The sequence below is a fragment of the Lepidochelys kempii genome, chromosome 2 (assembly GCF_965140265.1).
Source record: "Lepidochelys kempii isolate rLepKem1 chromosome 2, rLepKem1.hap2, whole genome shotgun sequence".
NCBI classification, from domain to species: Eukaryota; Metazoa; Chordata; order Testudines; family Cheloniidae; genus Lepidochelys; species Lepidochelys kempii.
In genome coordinates this window covers 46,137,194-46,160,913 of record NC_133257.1, presented here as the reverse complement: position 1 = coordinate 46,160,913, position 23,720 = coordinate 46,137,194, and the positions used below count along the sequence as shown (strand labels likewise).

The window sequence follows — 23,720 nt, the reverse complement described above, 5'->3', positions numbered from 1 at the left end:
GTATAAGTAGGGGCATAGCGAGCAGATCGAGGGACGTGATCGTCCCCCTCTATTCGACATTGGTGAGGCCTCATCTGGAGTACTGTGTCCAGTTTTGGGCCCCACACTTCAAGAAGGATGTGGATAAATTGGAAAGAGTCCAGCGAAGGGCAACAAAAATGATTAGGGGTCTGGAACACATGACTTATGAGGAGAGGCTGAGGGAACTGGGATTGTTTAGTCTGCAGAAGAGAAGAATGAGGGGGGATTTGATAGCTGCTTTCAACTACCTGGTTGCAGAGAGGATGGTTCTAGACTATTCTCAGTGGTAGAAGAGGACAGGACAAGGAGTAATGGTCTCAAGTTGCAGTGGGGGAGGTTTAGGTTGGATATTAGGAAAAACTTTTCACTAGGAGGGTGGTGAAACACTGGAATGCATTACCTAGGGAGGTGGTAGAATCTCCTCCCTTAGAAGTTTTTAAGGCCAGGCTTGACAATGCCCTGGCTGGGATGATTTAATTGGGGATTGGTCCTGCTTTGAGCAGGGGGTTGGACTAGATGACCTCCTGAGGTCCCTTCCAACCCTGATATTCTATGATTCAGTGCCTGAGATGATGGGGCATCCAGGATTTCCAGGTTTATGGATTTTGGGTAGCAGATAGAATACACCTGGTCGGGGTTCTAGGGGTGTGTCTGTGCGGATTTGTTCTTGTGCTTTTTCAGGGAGTTTCTTGAGCAGATGGTGTAGTTTCTTTTGGTAACCCTCAGTGGGATCAGAGGGTAATGGCTTGTAGAAAGTGGTGTTGGAGAGCTGCCTAGCAGTCTCTTGTTCATATTCCGACCTATTCATGATGACGACAACACCTCCTTTGTCAGCCTTTTTGGTTATGATGTCAGAGTTTTTTCTGAGGCTGTGGATGGCATTGTGTTCTGCACGGCTGAGGTTATGGGGCAAGCCACACAACTCAAACTTGCATGCCTCAATACCCATACATTTATTTGAATATGTTACAAAACTGTAACCTGTTGTTTTAATGGGAGACCATTATTCTATAGTAATTTCCACCATTAATTTGCTGCACAGATTGCAAAATTATTCTCATAAAGATGAGCTTTCAGCTCTTTACTGGGGCAAATGTAAGCCCTATTCCTGCAATGGTACTTTGCACAGTGAGTCTGCCTCAAGGATCCTTTTGTAATCTCTAAGGGCATATGCTACCTTGAGACTCTGTGGAATTTACATTCATATTAAGCTTGGAGCTGGTTGCAAATTTTTCATCAGACTGACTTTGAAATGACAAACATTCTTTTTTCAAAACCAAAATTTTCCAAGGGGAAATTTTCATTTTGCTGAAAATTTTTGATTTTTCCATCAGGAAAATCAAAATGTTGCCTGCCCACTTGGAACACTTTTGTCAGTTTTACTTTCTGCCTGCTGAAGCTTTCTTGGAGAGCTGAACCTCCTGTTTTGGATTAAGAATGGTTTTTCACTCTCTCATATTTCTAATTTATTAAACTAATTCTCCCCAATATTGTGCGTAATTTTTAGGACTATCAAAAGGCCTCTAACTTGGAACAGTTTGTGACTCGTTTCTTACTGAAAGAAACATTGAATCAGCTGCAGTCTCTCCAGAACTCCCTGGATTGTGCCATGGAAACCACAGAGGAGCAAACTCGTCAAGAAAGGTAAACTAAATGTTTTCCCCAGTTGGGTGTATGTCAGGGGGCTGGAACTAGGGGTTAAGTGACATTAGAAATAAAAGTACTGTATCTAAGATCATATGTGGATCTAAAAATATCCCAGTGAGATGCACTTAACATACCCTGAATTTGCAAAGACTATTTTGCATTTTATTTTGATGTCTTAGGGAATAAATGGGACACTAAAGCACAAATCTTGCACTCCATAGTCAGATGTCAATGGGAATTTTGCCAGAGGTAGGAGTGCAGGATCCGGTTCTAAGGCTCTGATCCTCTGATAACATGTGGGTTCACTGCCTCATCTATGAGAGTGCAGACATTTTGTTGCTACTTGGGATGCTTATTTTGCTTAATTTATTTTATTTCATTTCTTTGGAGCCTCCCAAAACATAAAACACACTATAAGAAATCTAACATTGTCAGTACAAAACTTTAGTTCAGTAATCTTTCCAAATACAAGTCTTCCTATTAATAGACTCTCTCATAAGACCTAAGGCTACTCTACCCAATCACAACATGAGACCCTACCTAAATCATCCCTAGCCCCTCCACGTACAAGTTTCCCTAACTTCCCTAAATGCCTGTGACAAAAGATGCACTTTGCACAGTGCCCAGAAAGTTAACAAATCTGGTCTCTGGCAGACCAAGAAAAAAACCAGCACCTTGAACTCCCCTTGGAAACTTACTGGGATCCAGTGTAGTGCTCAGATTATTGTTGTTATAGGGTTCCTTTTTCATGCACTCCTCAACGAGTGGGCAGCCACATTTTTGCATGTAACTAGACCTTCAAAATTTACCTATTCTGAAGCCCTATTACTATCAACAACATTACACACTGCCTATGGTGGTTTATGCAAGTATAGATGGTTGCCTAGCCCCAGTATACATCAAGATCAGCTGAGTTTAGGCTACATCTACAACTATAAAACAATCTAAGCTTGTTTTTTTGTTTTTTATTTTAACATCTACTACAAATGTGTACTTTCCCAATAAGCACAGATTTTGTTTTAACTTAGCCCCAATGCATACTTACACATACATGTGTGTTTGCAGACTCAGGGTCTGAGATGTTAAAGGCACAATCCTGTAAACTTTTACTCACATGAGCAGTCTTTACTCATGTGAGTAGTTCCAGTGAATTCAGTGTCACCACCCACATGCATAAGGTTTGAAGAATCAGGCATTAAAGCAGCGCATTGTATTTGAAAATATATTTGGGGGTTTTCTCTCTAGTTTTTCCTTTGCTCTCCCCAATCACTGTGTTACTATACCTGTGTCTGAATCCATTTCTCAGCTAGTCCTAAAGTGCTACCCAGAATATTCTTGGTGACCTTTCAAGTTGAATGGCAAAGCAAATTGCTGGTTTTGCCACTTAATGCTGCTTTATGACGGATAAAGACTGTTTCAAAATTTAAAATGTTTTAAAATGTGTTTTCTCTTGATGTTTTTATATTAGAAATGCCAGGTCCTTGTTTCCTTTGCTTTGCTGTTGGATCCTGGGATTGCTGACACCTGAATAATAATGTGACAGAGGGATATTGACCTGCACTGCAGATCTCTTTCCCAGAGCAACTAAGGGGGTTGGGAATGCTGATTTTTACATAGTCTAAGACTAAGAGAAGGAAAGGGGGTATGGGATGGCTTGATATTTATGATGTAAAAACAAACAGCAAAATCTTCAAAAAAGAAAAGTTTAAGACCATAAAGGAACAATAGAGTGATCTGGATATCTTGTTTAGTTTTGAATCACAGTTATCCTTTCACTTCCATATCTTTACATCAAAATATAAGCGAAGTGATTTTATGAAGCTATTTTCAGTTTGAATTTGGGACACTTTTCCACTGAGGTCCACCTGTGCTATTGGCTTTCCCAAAGTCACTGATGGCACCAAATAGGTTTCCAGTGGGTCTAAACGAGAGTATTTTGTTACCAACTCCCGTCTCTGTCAATATTTGGTGGATCTTTTGTCTAGGACTCTAGATATAGCTGTTCCTAAATGCCCCATAGCAGTGGTGGGCAACCTACGGCCCACCAGGGTAATCCACTGGCGGGCCATGAGACAGTGTTTATATTGACCATCCACAGGCACGGCCGCATGCTGCTCTCAGTGGCCCCGGTTTGCTGTTCCCAGCCAATGGGAGCTGCGAGAAGCGGTGCAGGCCACAGGGAGAAAGTGAATTAGGAAGTGTCATTTACCCCTTCACCTAACACAAGAACCAGGGGTCACTCAATGAAATCAACAGGCAGCAGGTTTAAAACAAACAAAAGGAAGTACTTCATACAGTACCTATGGAACTCATTGCCAGGGTATGTTATGAAGGTCATATCTTAAACAGGAATCAACAAAGATTCAGATAAGTTCCTGAAGGATAGGTCCATCAATGGCTATTAGCCAAGATGTCAAGGATGCAACCCCCATGTTCTGGGCATCCCTAGCTCTGACTGCCAGACGCAGGGAGTGGATGACAGAGGATCACTCAATGACTGCCTGTTTTGTTCATTCCCTCTGAAAAACCTGTCATTGGTCAGGATACTGGGCTAGATGGACCATTGGTTTAATCCAATATAGCTGTTCTTACGTTCTGATGTTCCCTCCTCACAGGTCACCATGACATACAAGAGATGAAATGAGCCTGAAAAGGGCTAAAGAGCTGGTGACAGAAGTCCCAATCCAACTGCATCTTTAAAGATTTATGTTGTAGCAAAGCCTTGGTCTACACACAGATTCAGCTAAATGGGTGCAACCTTCTAGTGTGGACTCTTTTTACACCAGTATATAAGTGTCTTAAATTGGTTTAGTTTAAATTGATTACAAACAGCTAATCCAATTTAAGACTCTCTTAAACAGATTAAAGAGTGTCCAAACTAGGGGATTGCACTGATTTAATTAACTCAGGGGGGTTATACTGCTGCCTGTAGTGGATAGGAATTGAGTAGTATCCCTTTAAATAGTTAATGAACCCTCTACTAATTATCATTGTCTTCTATTTTTCACAAGCCACCAGAGTGCTTCCAGAGCAGCAGTGTGAGAGCTGGCCTGAAGGGTGGGTAACATGGGTGACCACCCAGGGTGCCATGGTCAGGGGTGTGCCATGGTCAAGAGTCTGCAGAAGGGCTGTGCTCACCCAGGAGGCAGGGGAAGAGGATAAAAGGGGACTGGGTCCCCTCTCTGCCCTCCCAACAGTATGACACCTGCAGCACTGCCCCAGCTCCATCAGCAGCTGCTCTGCCTGCTGAGAGGCTGCCAGCTGCTTGGGGAGCAGTACATAAAGGGCACCATTTTCCATTAGGCCAGCCATGAGCATTGTTCATAGGCTTTGCATGTAATATATAGTTAATAAACATACTTATGTGGTCCCCACTATACCCAGGTGGTTCCTTCCTGTTACATTTGTTGAGTAAAGAGCAAAAGAACACCACCACCCATTACTGTGGTACCTGAGTGCTTTCTATGTAAAATCAATAGCAGTAGTGAAGTCCCTAGTGACTTTCCAAGCAAAAACAGTGTGTAAACAAGCCCAAAGTTTCTTTGCCTCTGCTATAGCATCTGCAAAGTCACAAACAGTGGGGAACTGGATAGCTCGGCTGAAGTTTATTCAGAAAACTGTCTGGAGACTGCTTACAAATAATGAACATAAATCAGGATTGGTCAGAGAACAATTCACTAACCAAAGAGATGGCTACATTCCAAACTTACATTATTTGAAACAATTTGATCAGCCATCCTAACTGCAGCCATAGCATTAAATATTTTATTTAACTGATATATTTCCAAGAAAGCTCTTCTCACTAGTGTACCTGGCCCTCATTCTATGCTAGCCATTCCTGGTCCTCTTTGCTTCCTAAATCCCAGATTAAAATCCTTTCACAATGTTATTTATCATGAATTTAAAACAGAAAATTTCCCTTCTCAAGTGAACATATAATTTTTGATCCTTCATTAGTAACTGATTGCATGACCCCAGTGCCTTTATGGGGACCCATTGAAATCACGGGTTCAGCTCAGATCCAAAGGCTGTAATAGTGGTTCCCAGTGCAGGACCAGGACCACAGCACAGACATGCCACCTATTTTATGTCCCTATAGGATATTTGTGAGGTACTAACTTTCCTTCTTTTTCCTCCTTGGTATCAAAGTGGACACAGCTAACTGTAGCAGTAAAAGCCTAGAAAATCACTCAGTAGTCTCAGCAGATATTTCTCTCTCTCTCTCTCTCTCCTTTTTTTTTAAATCAGCATCCTGACAGCAGAAGGAAGACAGAGGCTTTGGCACATGGATTAACTACTATCTGTTTCTATTTAGACAAGGACCAGCAAAACCGGAGGTGCTCTCAATTCAGTGGCCAGGAAAACGTTCAAATCGAAGATTTCAGAGGACCAATAGCTTATCACCAAACAGTCCCCATTTAAATACAGGTATTGTCATTTCAACTTTTAAATGTATTTTAAACACACACAGAAGCAAGGCAGCCATGTACTTGTCATCAAAATTTTAACCGGCAAGTACAAATCAACAAAGGTTTGATGCAATCTTCAATTTAATACAGCAGCCATTAACTCTAGCTGTAGAAGCAGAACAAATAAGTATACTGCTACAGCCCCAAAGTCTCCCCTGCATTATGGCTGTTTTGCCATTCTGTAGGGTCATTGTTTTTGTGCTATGAACTGAGAACACCAGTCTATATTTCTTAGCTATATTTATAGATAGTGGTGATGGGAAGAGATATGAGTCTAATGCAGAGGGGAAAAAAGCTCCAAGAAACAAGTTTATGCTGCCTGCATTACTCAGTGTGACCATGTGTCATGGTTGAGGGGAGCAAGTGTGTTTATGAGAGAGAAAGAAAGAGGGGAAAAATAAGGACATTAGCTTGAGGCACACAGACGTCTCTTAAGTTGACATGAAGAATTAGAAATGACAATTTTGCCTTAGGAAAAAGAAAGATTGAGAGGGTACCAAGCCAATGATAAATTTTGGAACTGTCACTAACCCAGAAAGGTGCAGGAAAGGAATCCTCAGCCTAAATATAGATCTCAGGATCGTGACATCTGTGCAACACAGACACCACAGAGCATGATGGGGAGGGATTGATGCAGCCCCCTTCTCTCCACCTGGGCTCTTGACCAGGGCCGGCTCCAGGCACTAGCATTCCAAGCAGGTGCTTGGGGCGGCACTGTGAAAGGGTCAGCAGTCCTTGTGCTGTCAGGGTGGTGTCTCATCTTTCCGCGGCAGTGGCAATTTGGCGTCAGCTTCTTTCCTCAGGCTGCCATGGTGGCAATCCAGCGTTGCAAGATATTTACGTGCCAGATGCGCTAAAGATTCTTATGTCCCTTCATGATTCAACCATTATTCCAGAGGACATGCTTCCATGCTGATGATGCTTGTTAAAAAAATAATGTGATAATTACTTAGTGACTGAACTCCGTGGGGGAGAATTGTATGTCTCCTGCTCTGTTTTACCCGCATTCTGCCATATATTTCATGTTTTAGCAGTCTCGGATGATGACCCAGCACGTGTTGTTCGTTTTAAGAACACTTTCACTGCAGATTTAACAAAATGCAAAGAAGGTACCAATGTGAGATTTCTAAAGATAGCTACAGCACTCAAACCAAGGTTTAAGAATCTGAAGTGCCTTCCAAAATCTGAGAGAGATGGAGCGTGGAACATGCTTTCAGAAGTCTTAAAAGAGCAACACACTGCTGCGAAAATTACAGAACCTGAACCACCAAAAAAGAAAATCAACCTTCTGTTGGTGGCATCTGACTCAGATAATGAAAATGAACATGCCTCAGTCCGCACTGCTTTGGATTGTTATCGAACAGAACCCATCATCAGCATGAATGCATGTCCTCTGGAATGGCGGTTGAAGCATCAAGGGACAAATTAATCTTTAGTGCATATGGCATGTAAATAACTTGCGACACCAGCTATAACAGTGCCATGCGAACGGCTGTTCTCACTTTCAGGTGACATTGTAAACAAGAAGAGGGCATCATTTCCCGTAATGTAAACAAACTTGTTTCTTTTAGCAATTGGCTGAACAAGAAGTAGGACTGAGTGGACTTGTAGGCTCAAAAGATTTACATTGTTTTGTTTTTGAATGTGGGTTTTTTGTATGTAATTCTATGTTTGTAAGTTCAACTTTCATGATAAAGAGATTGCACTACACTACTTGTATTAGGTGAATTGAAAAATACTATTTCTTTTGTTTTTTACAGTGCAAATATTTGTAATAAAAATAAATATAAAGTGAGCACTATACACTTTGTATTTTGTATTATAACTGAAATCAATATATTTCAAAATGTAGAAAACATCCAAAGTATTTAAATCAATGGTATTCTATTAACAGTGTGATTAATCATGCAATTGTGATTAATTTTTTTTAATCACTTGACAGCCCTAGTTACTACATTTCTAAATTACAACATACAGTGGAAAACCTATATCAGACTACTTTTAATTATTGTGAAATTGTAAAGCATTAACAAAGCATTTTCCTCAAACAGTTAGTCTAATGTACTTTGTTAGACAAGCACCTTCTGTTTCAGAATTCCTATTTGGAATTTTGGAATTCCTATTTGGAATTTCAAGGTTTCTTTTTCCTAAGGCAAAATTGACTTTTCTAATATCTTCATAATGACCTAGGAGATTTGGGCTCTGTCTCCAGCTACAATCCCTGCTTTTTTCTCCTCCTCCCTTTTACTCTGAACATCAACTGTGATATTTAATCTTAGTAATTAATGCATGCGTCACAAAATAGATCTTAGATCTCTCTCTCTGCTATTGTCCCATTTTTTCCTTCTTCACTGCTCATAAATATAGCTAATTATTATTGTCTTGTGTTCTCTGTTCAGTGTTCATAGTGCCAAAACAGTGACCCCCATGGGTTGACAAACATATAATGGTATATGCAAAATATCTATATTAGGTACATCTAATTGGTGGCACCCACATTGTGGTCCATGGGCCACTGGTAGTCCATGGAGCCCCCAGAGAGTTGGCTGGCCACATGGTGCAGGCTTGCCAAATTTCCAACCGTTAAATTGCATTAAGACATACAGGGAAATTATGTGATCATGAATGGGAGGAGAGATTGTCCATGTGACAGCAAATGGGAAGAGAGATGGTCCACAAGACAGTGTCTCTGTTAAGAAGTGGACAACACTAAGAAAAAGGTTGAGATCCCTTTCCTAAGTTGCCAATCACTAGCTAAACAAGAGCTAAACAAGTTAAAGGTTCAAGTCTCCACCGCTCCATGTATCTGAACTTTTGTGTGTTTTATTTTCTTCTCCTTCCTGTCTTCTTTTTCCCTGTCATTGACTCACTGTAAGTAGTGGAAACATTACTGGGGGAAGGCTTGAGCAACAAAAAAGTGAGGCTTGCATTCTGATCTGAACATAGGTTAGGGCTTGGATTCATTTCCCAGGACAAGAAATTCCAACAGAGTTTCAGCAATTCCAGCAACACCCAATAGTTTCAAAACACTGGACGTAACGCAGAATTCAGTTTAAAAATAAAAAAGCTCGGTAGTTTCTACTGCATCCTGTGAAGAATCATGTGTTTTAGGAAATCACTATTATTTGAAAAATTGTTTCAGTTTCATTTACTAGTTACGCATCAACAAATATTATCAAATACATCCTAGTCTTTTTTCAAGATGCAAAATAAGTTACAAGCTAACAAAACATTCTTAAATGTGTATTTATAACAACATAAAAATAAGTAAGTACATTATATCCCAGCTTTCAGTAACATTTTATCCTTCATTATTTATGTTTCTCAAAGGTTTCTTAGAGGAAGACAACCAATGGATGACCCAGATAAACAGACTCCAGAAGCTGATTGACAAGCTGGAAAAGAAGGTATATATTTCCTTTTATCTGTTCTCTCTCTTATTTTCAGTAAAGATTTCTGAAGCAATCCTGAAACCATAAATGTTCTTCCTGCCATGTCATATTCACTGCTGTTCCAACTAATAATGACAGCAACTAGCACAACAGCTACATGAGCTAAAGCACATTAAATGCCCATGTCTCCCTTTCATCTTGCTTAGTCCTATTTGATGATTTCATTTAAAAAAAACCCACTTCACTGAATAGTCACAGCTCTTTTTTCCTGAGTTGGTATCTGTATCTGCTGTATGTGCACATGCTGTATCTATGTAACACACAATGCTTACATACATTAATATGCAAAATCAACTACCCTCTGTTAGTTAAGTTTGGGCTATACATAACATACCTAACACGAAACCATAAGAGCATGAAAAGTTAAGGCACCTAACAGTACCTACTATCTTCTCCTCTATCCAGAGTCACACACCTCACCACTAGAACAAGCATCCACCGCAGATAACACACCACAGCTTACTAAGGATATTTAATAAGGTGCCTTATTAATGATGCCAGCATTCCAGTTCCTCCTGCCCCAAGGTCCCCAGCTCCCTCATAACAAACAGATCAGACTTCACACCCCTTTTATCCAAAGATATGAAAAATCACACTCACTTGTTTCTGGGGAATAACATTTTATTTATCTTATCTGTATTTATTTTCCATTCTGCAAGCACAGGGTCCCCAGTGTCCATTCGGTATAGGATCGGGGGATGTTCTTCACCTCTTCCTGGTTGAATCTTCCCACTACAACTGGTCACAAATTCTCTGATGGCAGGGTTTTCTGTCAGAAAATGCCAATTGGTCAAAATCAAAACATTTTGTGGAGATGGTTCTGTTTTGACAAAGTTCCAGTGGAACCCTGTTTGGCTTTCTGTGAACTTGCCCACCTGGCTCTTGGGCAGCCTGCCAAGTGGCCAGATGGGGAGCCAGGAGCGTGAAAACCCTAGCTTCTGACTCAGCTGGGGTTTCCAGGCTCCCAGCTCCCCTTCAGCACACCGGATGGGATGACAGGGAGTTAGGAACCTGGCAGCCCTGTGAGCATCAGCTCCCAGGCTTGTGGCTCCTTGGCATTCTGAGCATCCAGGGCCCACAGCTCTGAGGCAGCCTGCAGTCCCTGAGCCAAGGACCCCAAAGTTTCTGGAGCCCACAGCTTAGACGCCCCTAGAGCCAAATCTCCATTTCTTTTTGTAGTAAATTTTGAAATATCAAAATCCTCTGCAAAACAAAGTCACCTTTATCTGTACAGTTCTTCCCATTTCCAGCTTGAGTTGCCATATGGTACCACAGCACTACCAACCAAGCCAGTGGGGTGAAAGCCACCCCTATGCGAAGGGCCAGCACAAAGCCTATGCATCAGTTAAATCCCACTTCAGATCTATTTGGAAGGTTTAAGTGGAGCATAGCCCTTATGCAGGGCCTCTGCAAAGGGTGAATTTCACCTTAGACCAGTCTTGTACTTTCAAATTTACAGAAGGAATTTGAACATGCTTTAAATTAGCCTGTCAAAACTTTGGGGCCAAATTTTGCCCTCAGTTATGTAAATACCACACATTTTGTAGGCAAGCAGAATTTGGCCTATTTCATTCTACAGTAGGGTGAAACCTGCAGTAGTACTTGTTGCCACTTTATGCTGTGATCTCTTTCTTCACCTCTTTTGCTTTATTCCTGTCCTTGGAGTTTAGTATGAGAAGTATATGGAGGCCACAGGAAGTATAATGAGATGCAGTTTCCTGCATGGTTCTCTATCTGAAGTCTCTGTGCTGACAAAAGAGCCATTACAAATAGCTTCCTCACAAATGTTGTGATTCCCCATCCAAATTCTGCATGAGATGCACAATTACACAGCAGTTGATGAATGAATGTCATGTCACTACTGACTTAGTCTGCTGTTGGTGGTGCTCCAGCAAATACCATGTTTACTTAAATTCCACGAACAGCATCACCTCTGCTGTTTTCTTTTAACCACCTATTATGTTTGCACTGGCAAAATGTCTGCTTCTTAAGGTTAAGAAGTCATTGCCCAATTGTATTCATGTTTGGGAAAGGAAAAAGCATCTTTAAATATCTTACACAAAGAAGCTCGGACACTGTGTTGCCATTTGCCACAATGTAGCCTGTTGCAATTTGCCAAATCCTGAATTTTGCTTCATGTCTTTATTACAAATATTTCTTGTTTGTTCTGAAATGTGAAGAAACTGTCTCTGGTGGCAAAACACCCATTTGTCACTGGGTATGTCTACACTTCAAGCCGGAGGTATAAATTCCAGCTCAAGGAGACAAACCTATGTTAGCTCTTGGACAGTTAGGTAGCCACAGTGGCTAGCCCCTTTGCAGCTCACAACTACACTCTATTTTTAGTGCAGTGGCTTGATCAGAGCAAGTCCAGGTATGTCTCTTCAAGCTGAAATTTACACCTCCAGCTCGACATGCAGACATACCCACTGGGTTACAAGTATTTCCATTTGTGTAGCATTATAGGGCCTGATCATCAGTGGGCATTTGTTAACTTTGTATATGCACTACTAGATGTGTTCACACAAATCAAAGATTTGCATGTCCACATCTAGTAGTATGCATATGAAGTAAGTAGGTACATGTGCAATCTCATAAATGCACCTGCTTGAAAATCAGACTAATTGCAAGCAGGTAGTTCTATGCATGTGCAGTTGTACTTTGTGCCTGTTCCTTCTCCAGAAGTTTCTTTAATCCAGCAGATGTGTTTAGAAGCTAATTTACAACCTGTAGCAGAGGGGTTCCCAAACTTGGTTCACAGCTTGTTCAAGGTAAGCCCTTAGCGGGCCACGAGACACTTTGTTTACCTGAGCATCCGCAAGTACGGCCACTTGCAGCTCCCAGTGGCCGTGATTCACTGTTCCAAGCCAAGAGGAGCTGCGGGAAGTGGTGGCCCGGCCCGCGCCACTTCCCACAGCTCCCATTGGCCAGGAACGGCGAACCGCGGCCACTGGGAGCTGCGAGTGGCTGTACCTCCGGATGCTCGGGTAAACAAAGCGTAGCGCGGCCCACCAGGGGCTTACCCTGAACAAGCCGCGAACCAAGTTTGGGAACCACTGCTCCAGCATATATACTGTTCACTGCTGCAATGTGGATTCTTGTATCTGCATTGTTGGCTGTATGGAAAATTTCCCAGCTATGAATGCTAGTAGTTGCGGAAGACTCTTCAAGCCCTAATTGAGCTTCCTTCTTCTCTTGGGCACATTTAGCAGCGACTCGTTAATAAAGGGATTTGCTCATAATACTACCTATGAATAAAATCTACACAAGTTTCTCCTACACAAGATCTATATTATGCTAAATCTCAGGGTTCATTCATTCATTCCTACTTGCCTGTTGTTTGTGACATCTTCAGAGTTTTTCTTTTGTGAGTTAGATCTAAAATATGAATGTGACTGAGCAGATTTATCACAAATTAACAACTTGCTTCTCTGTCTAGCTATTAATGGGATTTGAAATCTCTCTCTCTGTGTGTGTGTGTGTGTGTGTGTGTGTGTGTGTATATATATATATAAATAATGCTAAATTTGATCCAGCCTGTAGCTCTTGTACAGCCACTGAAGTGGGCGAGGTTCTGCAAACAATTTGTATGTCAGACTAACAATTAATAAATAAGCAGAAAGGCCTTAGCTCAAACTCTTCATTCTAAGTAGGCCTATAGCAGAATCTGATTTGGAATGCCCTATTCTATCCCCCACCCCCACCCCCACCCCCAAAAAAGTCTAAGTCATTGGCCACAGCTAATCTTTTGTGTTTATATTTGCATTCTTTCACCCTTGATCACAAGAATCTAAAGCTTGAGCCACTGGAAGAAGAGGTTTTGGAAGGAAACACAAAATCTGTAAGTGTTTTTCAAGGCAGTGAATTTATTAAGGCATTTGTGGACCAATTTTGTGTGGTGTAGCCAGAATCCATCTGCAGCTTGGTTGAAATCACCAAACTCACTTTTCAGCTAATAAGGATCTATTTTATTGCAGCAGAGCCTCAATGCACAAGAAATAATAACAAGACCTAAAAGAGCTTTCTGGGAAGAGGGAGTATCACCAAACTGGGAAGACATGAGAAAATACCCATTATTTAGAGATAATAAACAGAGATAGTGAATCATAAAAATAAAGAAACTAAGAACATATCCAGAAATGAACACAAATTACAAGTAGGTATATATGCCAAGAGCAAATCTTCCAAATAAATCAGTGTTGATATCAAGGTTAAACTTTAAATCAAATATGCACAAAAAGAGATAGCCAATGATGGTACTTAGTAGAATCGAATGAGAAAAACATTAACAAGACAAGATCAAATTAGTCATATGATTCTGGATAGCTTGCTCATGAAATAGTATAGATGAAAGTTGATCAATGAGACGACCATACCAATAATCAAGCCAGGAAGGAATCAAACCCTGGACCAAAGATTCCATTGAGTTGGTTGTTAAGCAAGCATCATTTCTTGAAATATTGACTAAGCAAAGTAACGGGTATTAATGGATGAACCAATATGCAAGTTCCTTAGAATATTAGAATTATAAGCATCAAGAATTCAGGATGAAAAGGTCTGGTGTCTTCTCCACTTCCAATTATTCTTCTAGAGTTTTACCTTTAATCAAGGTTATTCATTCTGTAGAGAGGACAAACTTTTCAAGTCAAGGTATAGTTTCAATTATTATTTTCAATAGGTCACTTAAAAAAATTACTATAATGACCACATTGTAAATGTTTTTTGCCTTTCTTTTATTTAATTTCACAAGGCCTTAATCCAAAGGGAAGCAGAAACAGACATTTTCTTCTCTAGCACCTCTGTTTCCTGATTATATATCTGAGAAAACCTGTACTGGAATATATCAAAAATAGGGTTGTATTCCATAACTTAAATTATTTTTGTTGTGCAATTTGTAGTATTAAGGTTTGGGCTTGTGAGCAATTGGGGTCAAAGGGTTGTACTAGTAAGTCAATGAACCAAACTTCCATATCTGGAGACTTGGGTTCAACTTGCACATCTGCTTGCATAGTATTGATTCACCCACTGAAATGTGTTTACTTTTCTTATAAAATAAGCAACTGTTGTTTCTTGACATAACAATCAACACACTAGAAACTCTGATCCAGGCTTTGGACAAGTCACACACATTTTCAAAAGTAGCCACAGATTTTGGGTGCCCAACTTGAGCAGCAGCCAAGCTTGGTGCAAGAATAACCTGTAGCATATGTAGATTATTTTACTCTAAGATTCCAGAGCACTAAAACAGTGGATTGCAAACTCTGCAGGGGAATGTCAGGGGGTAGGAGTGGAGGGGTTGTTTTGTTTTACATGATGTTATCATTTCTGCTGGTCTTACATTTTATAAAAGCTTATATTTACAAAAGCTAAATTTGGAGGCAAATTGGAACTGAGAGTATCCCTTTAAGATTCCTGTACAATCAGTATTTTTTTAAATTCTCTATGCTGTACTTTATCTCTGTCTGAATGTTGATTACATTTTTTTCATTTAACTAAATGAAGTTGGATATACTTGATATCATGGATTTGAAGATACTCAACTTGAGAAACCTAGGGCTTGATTTTTGAAGATGCTAAGCACATCTGGAATTCAGGCCATAGATTTCTCAACTTGGGAACCTAACAATTTTCTTAGTTTAAAATGTATGGAATTGATAGGAGGCACATGACAATGAATACTGTAATATCTTTATCAGCACATAATGATTGTTCAGCGTCAAATGTCTGTGCTAGAGGAAGAACTAGAAGAATTCCGACTCGCTCTGAAACAGTATGTGGAATCTGCCTCTACTCGGACTGGATGTTTGCAGTAAGTATGTTATTACCTTGCGGCATATTCTGCGTAGCACTACAGAGATGAATATTTCTTTGAATGAATCTCAAACTTGGGGTAGACCACGTGTTAATAGAGAGACTGTCTCATGGACCACCTCCCGTCCCATGGACGTGGACCATCTTCTCTTCTATCAGGGAACACACACAAGGGCAGAGTTGGGACAGGACTATTGGAATCAAAGGGAGAGTTCAAAGCATATAAAATATTCTAGTATTCAGTGTGGGGCAAGCTGTAGAGGTGGACAAATAATTCAACATATATGTTGAATAATTTGAAAAGAATCACACAATGTGCTGAATTACTCAGTGAATAGTATTTGCCCAGCTTTTGTCCTCTGTAACAGAGGATAATTAGAAAAAGGGCTGGAAGTGAGAATAGTCATAGGATATCCCTAGGATTCTGCAGTTCCTTTTAGGGGAAGTTGTTTTGTAGCATTTTCTTAGGATCCCTGAGAAGGGGAGCTTTTGAAGACAGACTCTTTGAAGGCTCTTTTTTTTCTAGTGCATACATCTCTGGGACAGTGCCTCAGCACTGATCCTGCAAAACATCCCACAAAAGCATATAAAGCTCTACCCATGCAAATCACTTTGCAGGATCAGACCCTTAGTTTGGAACTCTTTCAAAGTTGAATAAAAGACTGATTTCCTGCCTACCATAGTGTGATTGTTGTGAATTATTGGGCTCTTTTCTTCTGCTGTACTTCTCTTTTAATCAATCACTCTCTGAGGGCAGGTTACACTTAAAACATGACATCGGTGCAGTTGCACCAATGCAGCTGCGCTGCTTTAATGAAGACGTTCTGAGCTGACGGGAGAGAGCTTCTCCTGTTGGCGTAGTTAATCCACCTCTGTGAGAGGCGATAGGTATGTCAGCGGGAGAAGCTCTCCTGCTGACAGAGCACTGTCTTCGCCATCACTTAGGTTGATATAACTAAATTGCTTAGGAGGTGTGGATTATTCACACCCTTAAGTGACGTAGTTATACTGAAGTAATTGTGTAGTGTAGACCAGGGCTAAGTCTCATGCCTGTGTTTTCCAGGCAAATATGCTAGCTTCCAGCTAAACCCCAGTAAGGATATTTAGAATCCAAAGCAGTGCTATTCAGGGAACGAAGGCTGTTAATAAAAACATGCCTGGAAAGTTTTATTGTGTTTTGACTCTTATTTAAGTATGGTTTAAAGTTCATCATAAAGAGAGGATGAAAAATCCCTATAGAGAGGGCAAACAGACCAGTGAGGGCTTCTTTCCTTGTTTATAACACTAGGCATGCTAGAGCTCAAAAAGTCTCAAAGCTACTAGTCTAAAGACTGAAATCATAAGCCTCAAATTTTATGTTACAATGCACCTAAACAAGCCACAGGAGAAATTTTATGCCACACTACCCTCACCTGTTCGTTTGCTAAGAGGTGTCCATCCAGTGACTTGCATGCTGCACCCCTCATCCATCTGAGGGAAATTTAAAATCAGAACATGCCCAGTACGAGGAGAGCATTCTTTTGGTGATAGTTCTGTGTTTGTGAAGGTTTTTTCAGCATGCTGAGGGGTAATGGTGGACCTCCCCCAATAGGGAGAAGATCTCCAGCCTATTAAAAGGGTGGCTAGCTCAGTTCAAGTCAGACCAGACCTATAAAATGGAAAGGACAAATCTGACAGTTTGCTGAGTATATAGCGCTCAGATAACATAGTGAGAGCAAAATATATTCCTATTATTAATATTAGAATTACCATAGTGCCTAGGACCCATAGTCACTGCCAAGGACCCATTGTGCTAGGTGCTATACAAACACAGAACAAGATGATCCCTGCCCCAAAGAGCTTACAATCTAAGTAATATATAAACAGAGGCATCATGCTAGACTAAAGGCATGTGTGTTTCTTTCCTATTATTAGAATTCATTAAAACAGTGGTTCTCAAACTTATTTGATCGGGCTCCCCTTCTTTATGACTGTAGTCATTTATGCCCCCCCACCCCAAGTACATATACCACCACCCAGCTCTGAAGGCAGGGAGGAGAGTAGCGGCTGCTGGCTGGATGCCCAGCTCTGAAGGCAGCGCCGCACCAGCAGCGGCACAGAAGGGTGGTAATGTGAAGTTTGTTAATATCACTTTTCAGAGCAGACACAGCGCCCCACTGCCACGCCGGGGCTGACAGTCAGAGCCCCGCTGCCTCAAGGTGAGGGATTGTGGGGGCAGAAGAACCCAAGCCTAGGCTGCCTCCCAGTGAGGAATTGGGGAGGGAGGAGGAGAGCCCAAGCCTGGGCTGCCTCCTTGTGAAGCATTGGGGGCGCAGAAGAGCCCAAGCCTGGCGGCCTCCCCGTGAGGGATTGAGAGGAGAGCCCGAGCCCAGGTGGTGGGGTTCCAGCGGTCAGCCCCAGCACGGCGAGGCTCCGGCCATCCCCTTTCTCCCTGCCTCCTGGTTGTGCATGGCCCTTCTGGTCCAGCCCCAGCCATAGCTCTTAAAAATAAAAAAAAGCACAAAGCTCGTTCCTGCACCTCTCTTGGGAGACTTGCCCCATAGTTTGAGAAGTGCTGGATTAAAAAAGCAAATACTATACTGTGCCTATATTGCATCTTAAAGGTAGACAATCTGGTCTGCCTGTCCCCACCCCACCTCTACCCAATGCATGGGGCAGCCACTTATAGCTAGGAGGTGAAGAAGCTGGGGCTGCCAGCCCAAGGCAGGTGGAGCCAGCAGAGCAGGAGCACCTCTCCCTCCCCTCGGCAGGGGGACATGCTGTTTTTATTCCCTCCTTCCCCCCAGCTGGGAGGGGGACAAACTTGCAAACTCAGTCCGACCCAGGGAAAGAAGCTGGCTTCAAGGAAGTTGCCAGGGCTGAGGAGGGAGCTCAGCTGGTGCTGGAGCCCGTCCTGGAGCGTCAGATGCTGGAGCCTAAAACTGTGCTTTGTTCAGAGTTACGAACATTTCAGAGTTATGGACAACCTCCATTCTCTCCATAACTCTGAGGTTCTACTGTATATAGGAAAGGCAGATTAAGTCACAGAAGTGGAGGAACTGCACTATGGCTCAAGATTCCATAAAAAATGAGTGATGCAGACAACACAGTCAATAGAATGTGTATGGAAAAGAATCTCAAGTAATTAGAAGATATGTAGGATTATAATACCAGCTTCTGGATCAGGAAAAACATATGAGTCTGATTCTTAGCTCTGGCTGAGTAGCACGCAGGAGAGGATTCATGATAAGGAACAAAATTATGATTCACCAATTCTGGGACTGGTCAGCCCCTAGCATATGTTGGAGCAAGCTAGGGGCTGCTCTCACTTACACTTGGTTTCCTATGGCTGCGGCTGTTGTTCTAGTAACAGTGAATAACCACATATCCTTATTCTTGGACTTTCCCACTCCACCAGGAGCTGTAACGTCCCAGCATTGCTCTTAAGAAAGGGGAGCTTCCTGTTGATGTGATCCAATGACTTTACTTCCCCTTTGCATTGGCAAAGTACTGAAAAGGACCTGTAGTATTATGAAAAATTAGGTCCACTGAGTGTGTCTTGATAAGGAAGATCAAAGAGGAAACCATACCTACTACAGCAATAATAATGGGCAACTTCAGCTAAACACAAATAAACTGGTCATATCTCATGTCAGAACAAGGTTTGGAGAAGCAATAAACAATTGTTTCTTGGAACAGCTTTCTTTAAACCTGGTGAATGTGGGGAGAGGACAGTCTCAATTTAGGATTGGAGCTAGTAAAACATATTCCAGCAGAACAATTATCCATCAGAGAGATCTGATTCTACGGAATGGACATGACACCATAACACACATCATATGGAAATGAAGTTGGAGAAAGAAAAAAAAATGAACTTTTTGTAATATTTGGGAATGGTTGACTATGTTACACAATGGTTGACTACCATCACACAAGAGCCAAGAGATGGGAAAGCAAAAATGGTACCTGCTACAAAAAAGAATCTACAACATATCAAAGCATTCTTTAGTAACACTGAACCGCACACTTGTCATAAGAAAAATCCTAAATTGTTTGAAAATATAAAACAAAGAGCATATAGAAAAAGGAAGAACTGATTTGTTTTCCCAATTTAGCTGATATTTGGTATGACAGCAGTGCCACCTGCTGGTCACTTTCTGATTCATTCTGGATGTTTTATTTTGTTATGCTTCTGTATGTAGTTCCTGACCACTTCTTCATATTGTACAGAGTTCTAGTCTTCATGCAGCAGCAAATAACAAAACCAATAAATCAGGGTGGATTCATTACCAGTTACAGTTTAGGGTGTCATCTGAGCACAGTTTTCAAACAAAGCAGTAATAAAATCTCCACATCTCACATTTGGATGTTCAAATAGTCTATAAGCATCCTTTTTTGCAGTGCACATCCAGTTGCCAATTTGAGCATTCAAATGCAGAATTACAAATCATATCAAGACTTACATATTTGAAAACTAGCTCTTGAGTATGAGGTTTATAGAATGCACTAAAGCAGATGACACTGTGGGAAGGATTGGCATATGTTCCATGGGATATTTTATGCCTCCATGAACAGGTAAGATGAACTCCATGAATGGCACGTTGTCTAAGACAACTGGAGGAATAAACCTAAAAGTAGACAATACATGGGGGAAAAGTTTTTCTGAGAATATGGGCTCTCAGGCAGGGACTGTTTTTGTGTTGTTTGTTGGTACAGTAGCTAGTACCATGGGACCCTATTCCAAATGTGGGGTATCTAGGTGCCATCACAATAGAAATACGTGATAAAAAGATACTGTTTAAAAAAGTGTATGAGCAATGGACAGTGACCATTCCATCTTTACGCCACATATGGCTGCTTGTTTCCAAAACACCTAAGTCTATCCTGTTTTAATAAACTTCTCACCTCTGAAAAATGAACCTGCACAAGTGAAGCAGCATAATTTAGGCCAAAATTTTCAGAAGTGACTAATGATTTAGATGCCTTAATTTCTGGGTATCCCACTCTGAGACACCTTACCCAGGAGGCTTGATTTTCAGAGCATGGCTAATCAGCCCTTTCTGATAATAGGACCCTTTTAACCTGTCTCAAATTGGGCACATAAGTACTGAGGCATCTAAGTCACTACTCACTGTTGAAAATCTTGTCCTGACTTCACAATTTACTTCACTTACTCTTTATGGGAACCACTGTATTATGGTGGTTTGCTGTGCAGCACAGTTGGATTAGTTTCTAGAATACTGAACCATACTTTTTGAGATAAAGTACCCTAGCATTTGGAACAGTATGAGAAATTAATTTTGTAAATAAGAGTCCATTATAACAGTTTTAATTTTAAAGAGTAAAAATAAAAGTTCTGCTTAAAAATACCATGCAGTATATCACAGATAAAAGTAGAAAGGAGCTCAAGTCATTTGCAACACAGATGCCTCTAACTCCACATATTTGTCCCTCAGACTATCCTTTCTACAGAAATCAGTAAGTTTTGTTCAGTCACTGTACTGTAACTTGGGAAAAGTGTGCTTGCTAATTCTGTCCTACAACTCTTAGTGTTTCCATACAGAAGCTTTCAAGCGAATGCCGCTTCATCATTTATGAGTTCTGGGAGAACAGCAGTGCCTGGAATAGGCAAGTAATGAGATTACCATTTGCATTTCAGGTTGTTTAGAAGGTTACAAAGTAACTGCATGAAACTACTGGTATATAAAGATATAAATATCTTTCATTAATTTATTTGATCTACTTTCCAATTAAATGCCATTAAGAATGCTTCATAACAGTTCAGTTTTTTCTGCATTGAGCTTAAAACACTATTTGAATATCTATTGAAAAGACATCCAGTAGTCTGACTTGAATAGGCAGAGACTGAAGGTGGCGAGATACAGAATTAAGAGTCATCAGAATAGGGACAGTAGTTGAGTATAGAAGGAAAAAAGTAAGGGGATGAAATGATGCTGGCAGAGAGCTAATGCAGGGTGAACAAGGAGCTAAAAGGAGACAGACAGGTTGCAGTCCCACACCATACTTAAGCACATGTGTAACTTTAAGCATGTGAGTGTTGTTCACTGGTGCCTTCCTCCAAGGTTTCCCACCCCTACCACAAAAACCCAGCAGGCTTCCAGTCTCTCTTCGGGACCTTGGAAGATACCACACCCAGAGGATTTCCCACCAGCTGGGTTCCAGTCTGTAGGAGGCAGAGCATTTAGGGAAGTGGGAAAAGGTGGAGATTTTTCTCTGCACTGAGTTTTATAAAAAAGATCTGAAGGTGGAATCCATTGTTTTGGGGTTTTCTGCAGCCTAATATCCTGCTTACAGAATCTGGCCCAATGAGTTCAGAGAGGGTGCATTCACCTTCAGAAACAGTAATAAGAAGAATTGAAAAGGCACTTCAACACCATTGGAATAGACAAATTGCCATACAGGATCAGACCAAAGATCCATTTAGTTCAGTTTCCAGTATCAGATGCTGCCAAGGAAGATGCAAGAATGTCACTGTAGGCTGAGATGGGATAATGTGCCCCTCACATTAGGTCAGATCCTGGTCTCTAATAGTTAGAGATTGGCGAAAGCCGTTAAACGCGTTTAATATCCCTTCTGAAATTTTTTTAAATTATAATTATGAATTTCTGGCTATTCTTCATAGCCATATAAATATTCAGTCCTTTTAAATCTTGTTAAGTTCTCATCACCTGTATGTATACAGTCATCTCCAGATGAATTACAGCAAGACATTCCAAAGGAGTAATGTGGACTTCTTGGAAACTCCAGAACTCATGACAACTATGCAAGTACCTGGTAATTATCAAGTTTTTCCACAATACTTTACTTGCTTCAATATGAAGACTTCCCATTGACTACAATGTTCCTTATGTGGAATAACTGCAAAATTTGCCCTTATTCAACACTTTTGTAATTTTGCCTCTGTTTTGTTCTTTTTTATTTTTTCTTTTTCTTTAAACATCAAGGGTTTGTACACAGTAATACAATTGTTAAACACATCCGTAATAGGAATATACACAATACTTCCTCCTATTGGAGAAAAAGTAAGTTTATTACAAATTAAGTATTAACCTAACAAATATAGTACAGAAAATATCCAGAATATATAGAGTCACTTTGTAAATAGTAACATTCTGTTGCTTTGAACTGTTTTTGCACTACTGGTTTAAAAATATTTAGTCAGAAAATATGTTTGCTTTCTGATAAAGAGCTATATTTCAATTTAATTGCATTTGCTTGTATTACATTAACAGAAAGAGTGGTCTTAATTTACCACACAATTGTGCATATTTCCTGCAACTTTTCTCCAAACTCCATTCTGAAAAGCTGAGATGCAAAAGATTCCCAAATTATAATTAATATTATTTGTATTACAGTAGCACCTAGTACTATGTGGTATACATGCACCTTATAAGAGAAACTTCTTGTCCCAAAGTGCTTACAGTCTAAGTAGACAAGAACAACAAATGGAGCAAGCGTCATCCCCATTTTACAGATGGGGAACTAAGGCACAGAGAGATTAAGTACTTTGTCCAAGGTCATACAGGAAATCCGTAGCAGAGCTCAAAATTGAACCCAGATCTCCTATTGTAGGAGTTGGGCCAACAAGTCCCTGTCCAATGCCTAACCTCTAGACCATTTTTTCTCTCCAGTAGAGTAACTGGGCCAAATCCTGAGGTTTTTCCATCAAGCAAACTCCCATACACAAACTCCACTGACTTCAATAAGAGTTTGCCTGAGTAAGGAATGAGTAAATCCTAACCAAGGAATGCAGAATTTAGCTCAATAATTTAGTAATATAATGCACTATTTCCCTCTGCATGATAGCGTCAGACTACACTGTGCCAATGGCGGGACTGGAATTCAGTAAGGGATGGAGAACGAAGAAATAGTGGTGTTCCAATCACAGCTGGGGAACGTATGTTTAGCATCAAATCAAATAAAATATATATATCATTTATAAATGTCTAAATATAAAGATCAGTCTTAAATTTAATTTAAAACATGTTTAAGCATACACTCTGCCTTTCAAGTGGGATTTTAGTTTACAGCATTCCTCCTGATTATTACCATGGCAACCAGAGTATTGCTCAGCATGAACTTCTTGCTCAAAAAAATAATATAGGAAAGTAATATTTAGGATCTGCATAGTTTAATTTTCACAATTTATAGGTTATATTTTCTTTTAGAAATACACATACCTATGTTAAGGTTTTTTTTCAATAAGTGCAGTAATTGTAGCATAAGGATCTTCATACAAATTTGTATTCAAAGGAAAAAAAAAAGCTTAAGAGAGAGCAAAAATGATGGCTGTAAGGCAATTACTATATTTTATGCAACA

General features: G+C 40.5%; 2 protein-coding genes across 5 annotated transcripts in view; one reads left to right on the top strand and one right to left on the bottom strand.

Moving 5' to 3' along the window:
* The window catches only part of C2H8orf88 (chromosome 2 C8orf88 homolog), a 68,237-nt gene that overhangs the window by 9,790 nt on the left and 34,727 nt on the right, over window positions 1–23,720 (bottom strand). Inside the window, exon 6 of one of the 2 annotated variants that reach the window (XR_012157138.1) lies at window positions 10,190–10,358. The exons of the other annotated variant lie outside the window; for it this stretch is intronic. The gene's annotated coding sequence lies outside the window, so the exon portion shown is untranslated. The remainder of the gene's footprint in view (window positions 1–10,189; window positions 10,359–23,720) is intronic. 2 annotated transcript variants of the gene reach the window in all.
* The window catches only part of NECAB1 (N-terminal EF-hand calcium binding protein 1), a 121,024-nt gene that overhangs the window by 95,250 nt on the left and 2,054 nt on the right, over window positions 1–23,720 (top strand). Inside the window, exons 6-12 of one of the 3 annotated variants that reach the window (XM_073330607.1) lie at window positions 1,529–1,665; window positions 5,984–6,096; window positions 9,468–9,544; window positions 13,377–13,430; window positions 15,286–15,398; window positions 20,930–21,007; window positions 22,059–22,174. In XM_073330607.1, the coding sequence (XP_073186708.1) occupies window positions 1,529–1,665; window positions 5,984–6,096; window positions 9,468–9,544; window positions 13,377–13,430; window positions 15,286–15,398; window positions 20,930–21,007; window positions 22,059–22,174 (688 nt within the window). Of the gene's footprint in view, window positions 1–1,528; window positions 1,666–5,983; window positions 6,097–9,467; window positions 9,545–13,376; window positions 13,431–13,566; window positions 13,720–15,285; window positions 15,399–20,929; window positions 21,008–22,058; window positions 22,175–23,720 lie in introns of those variants that run through there. The other 2 variants (XM_073330609.1, XM_073330610.1) reach the window with 2 other exon arrangements.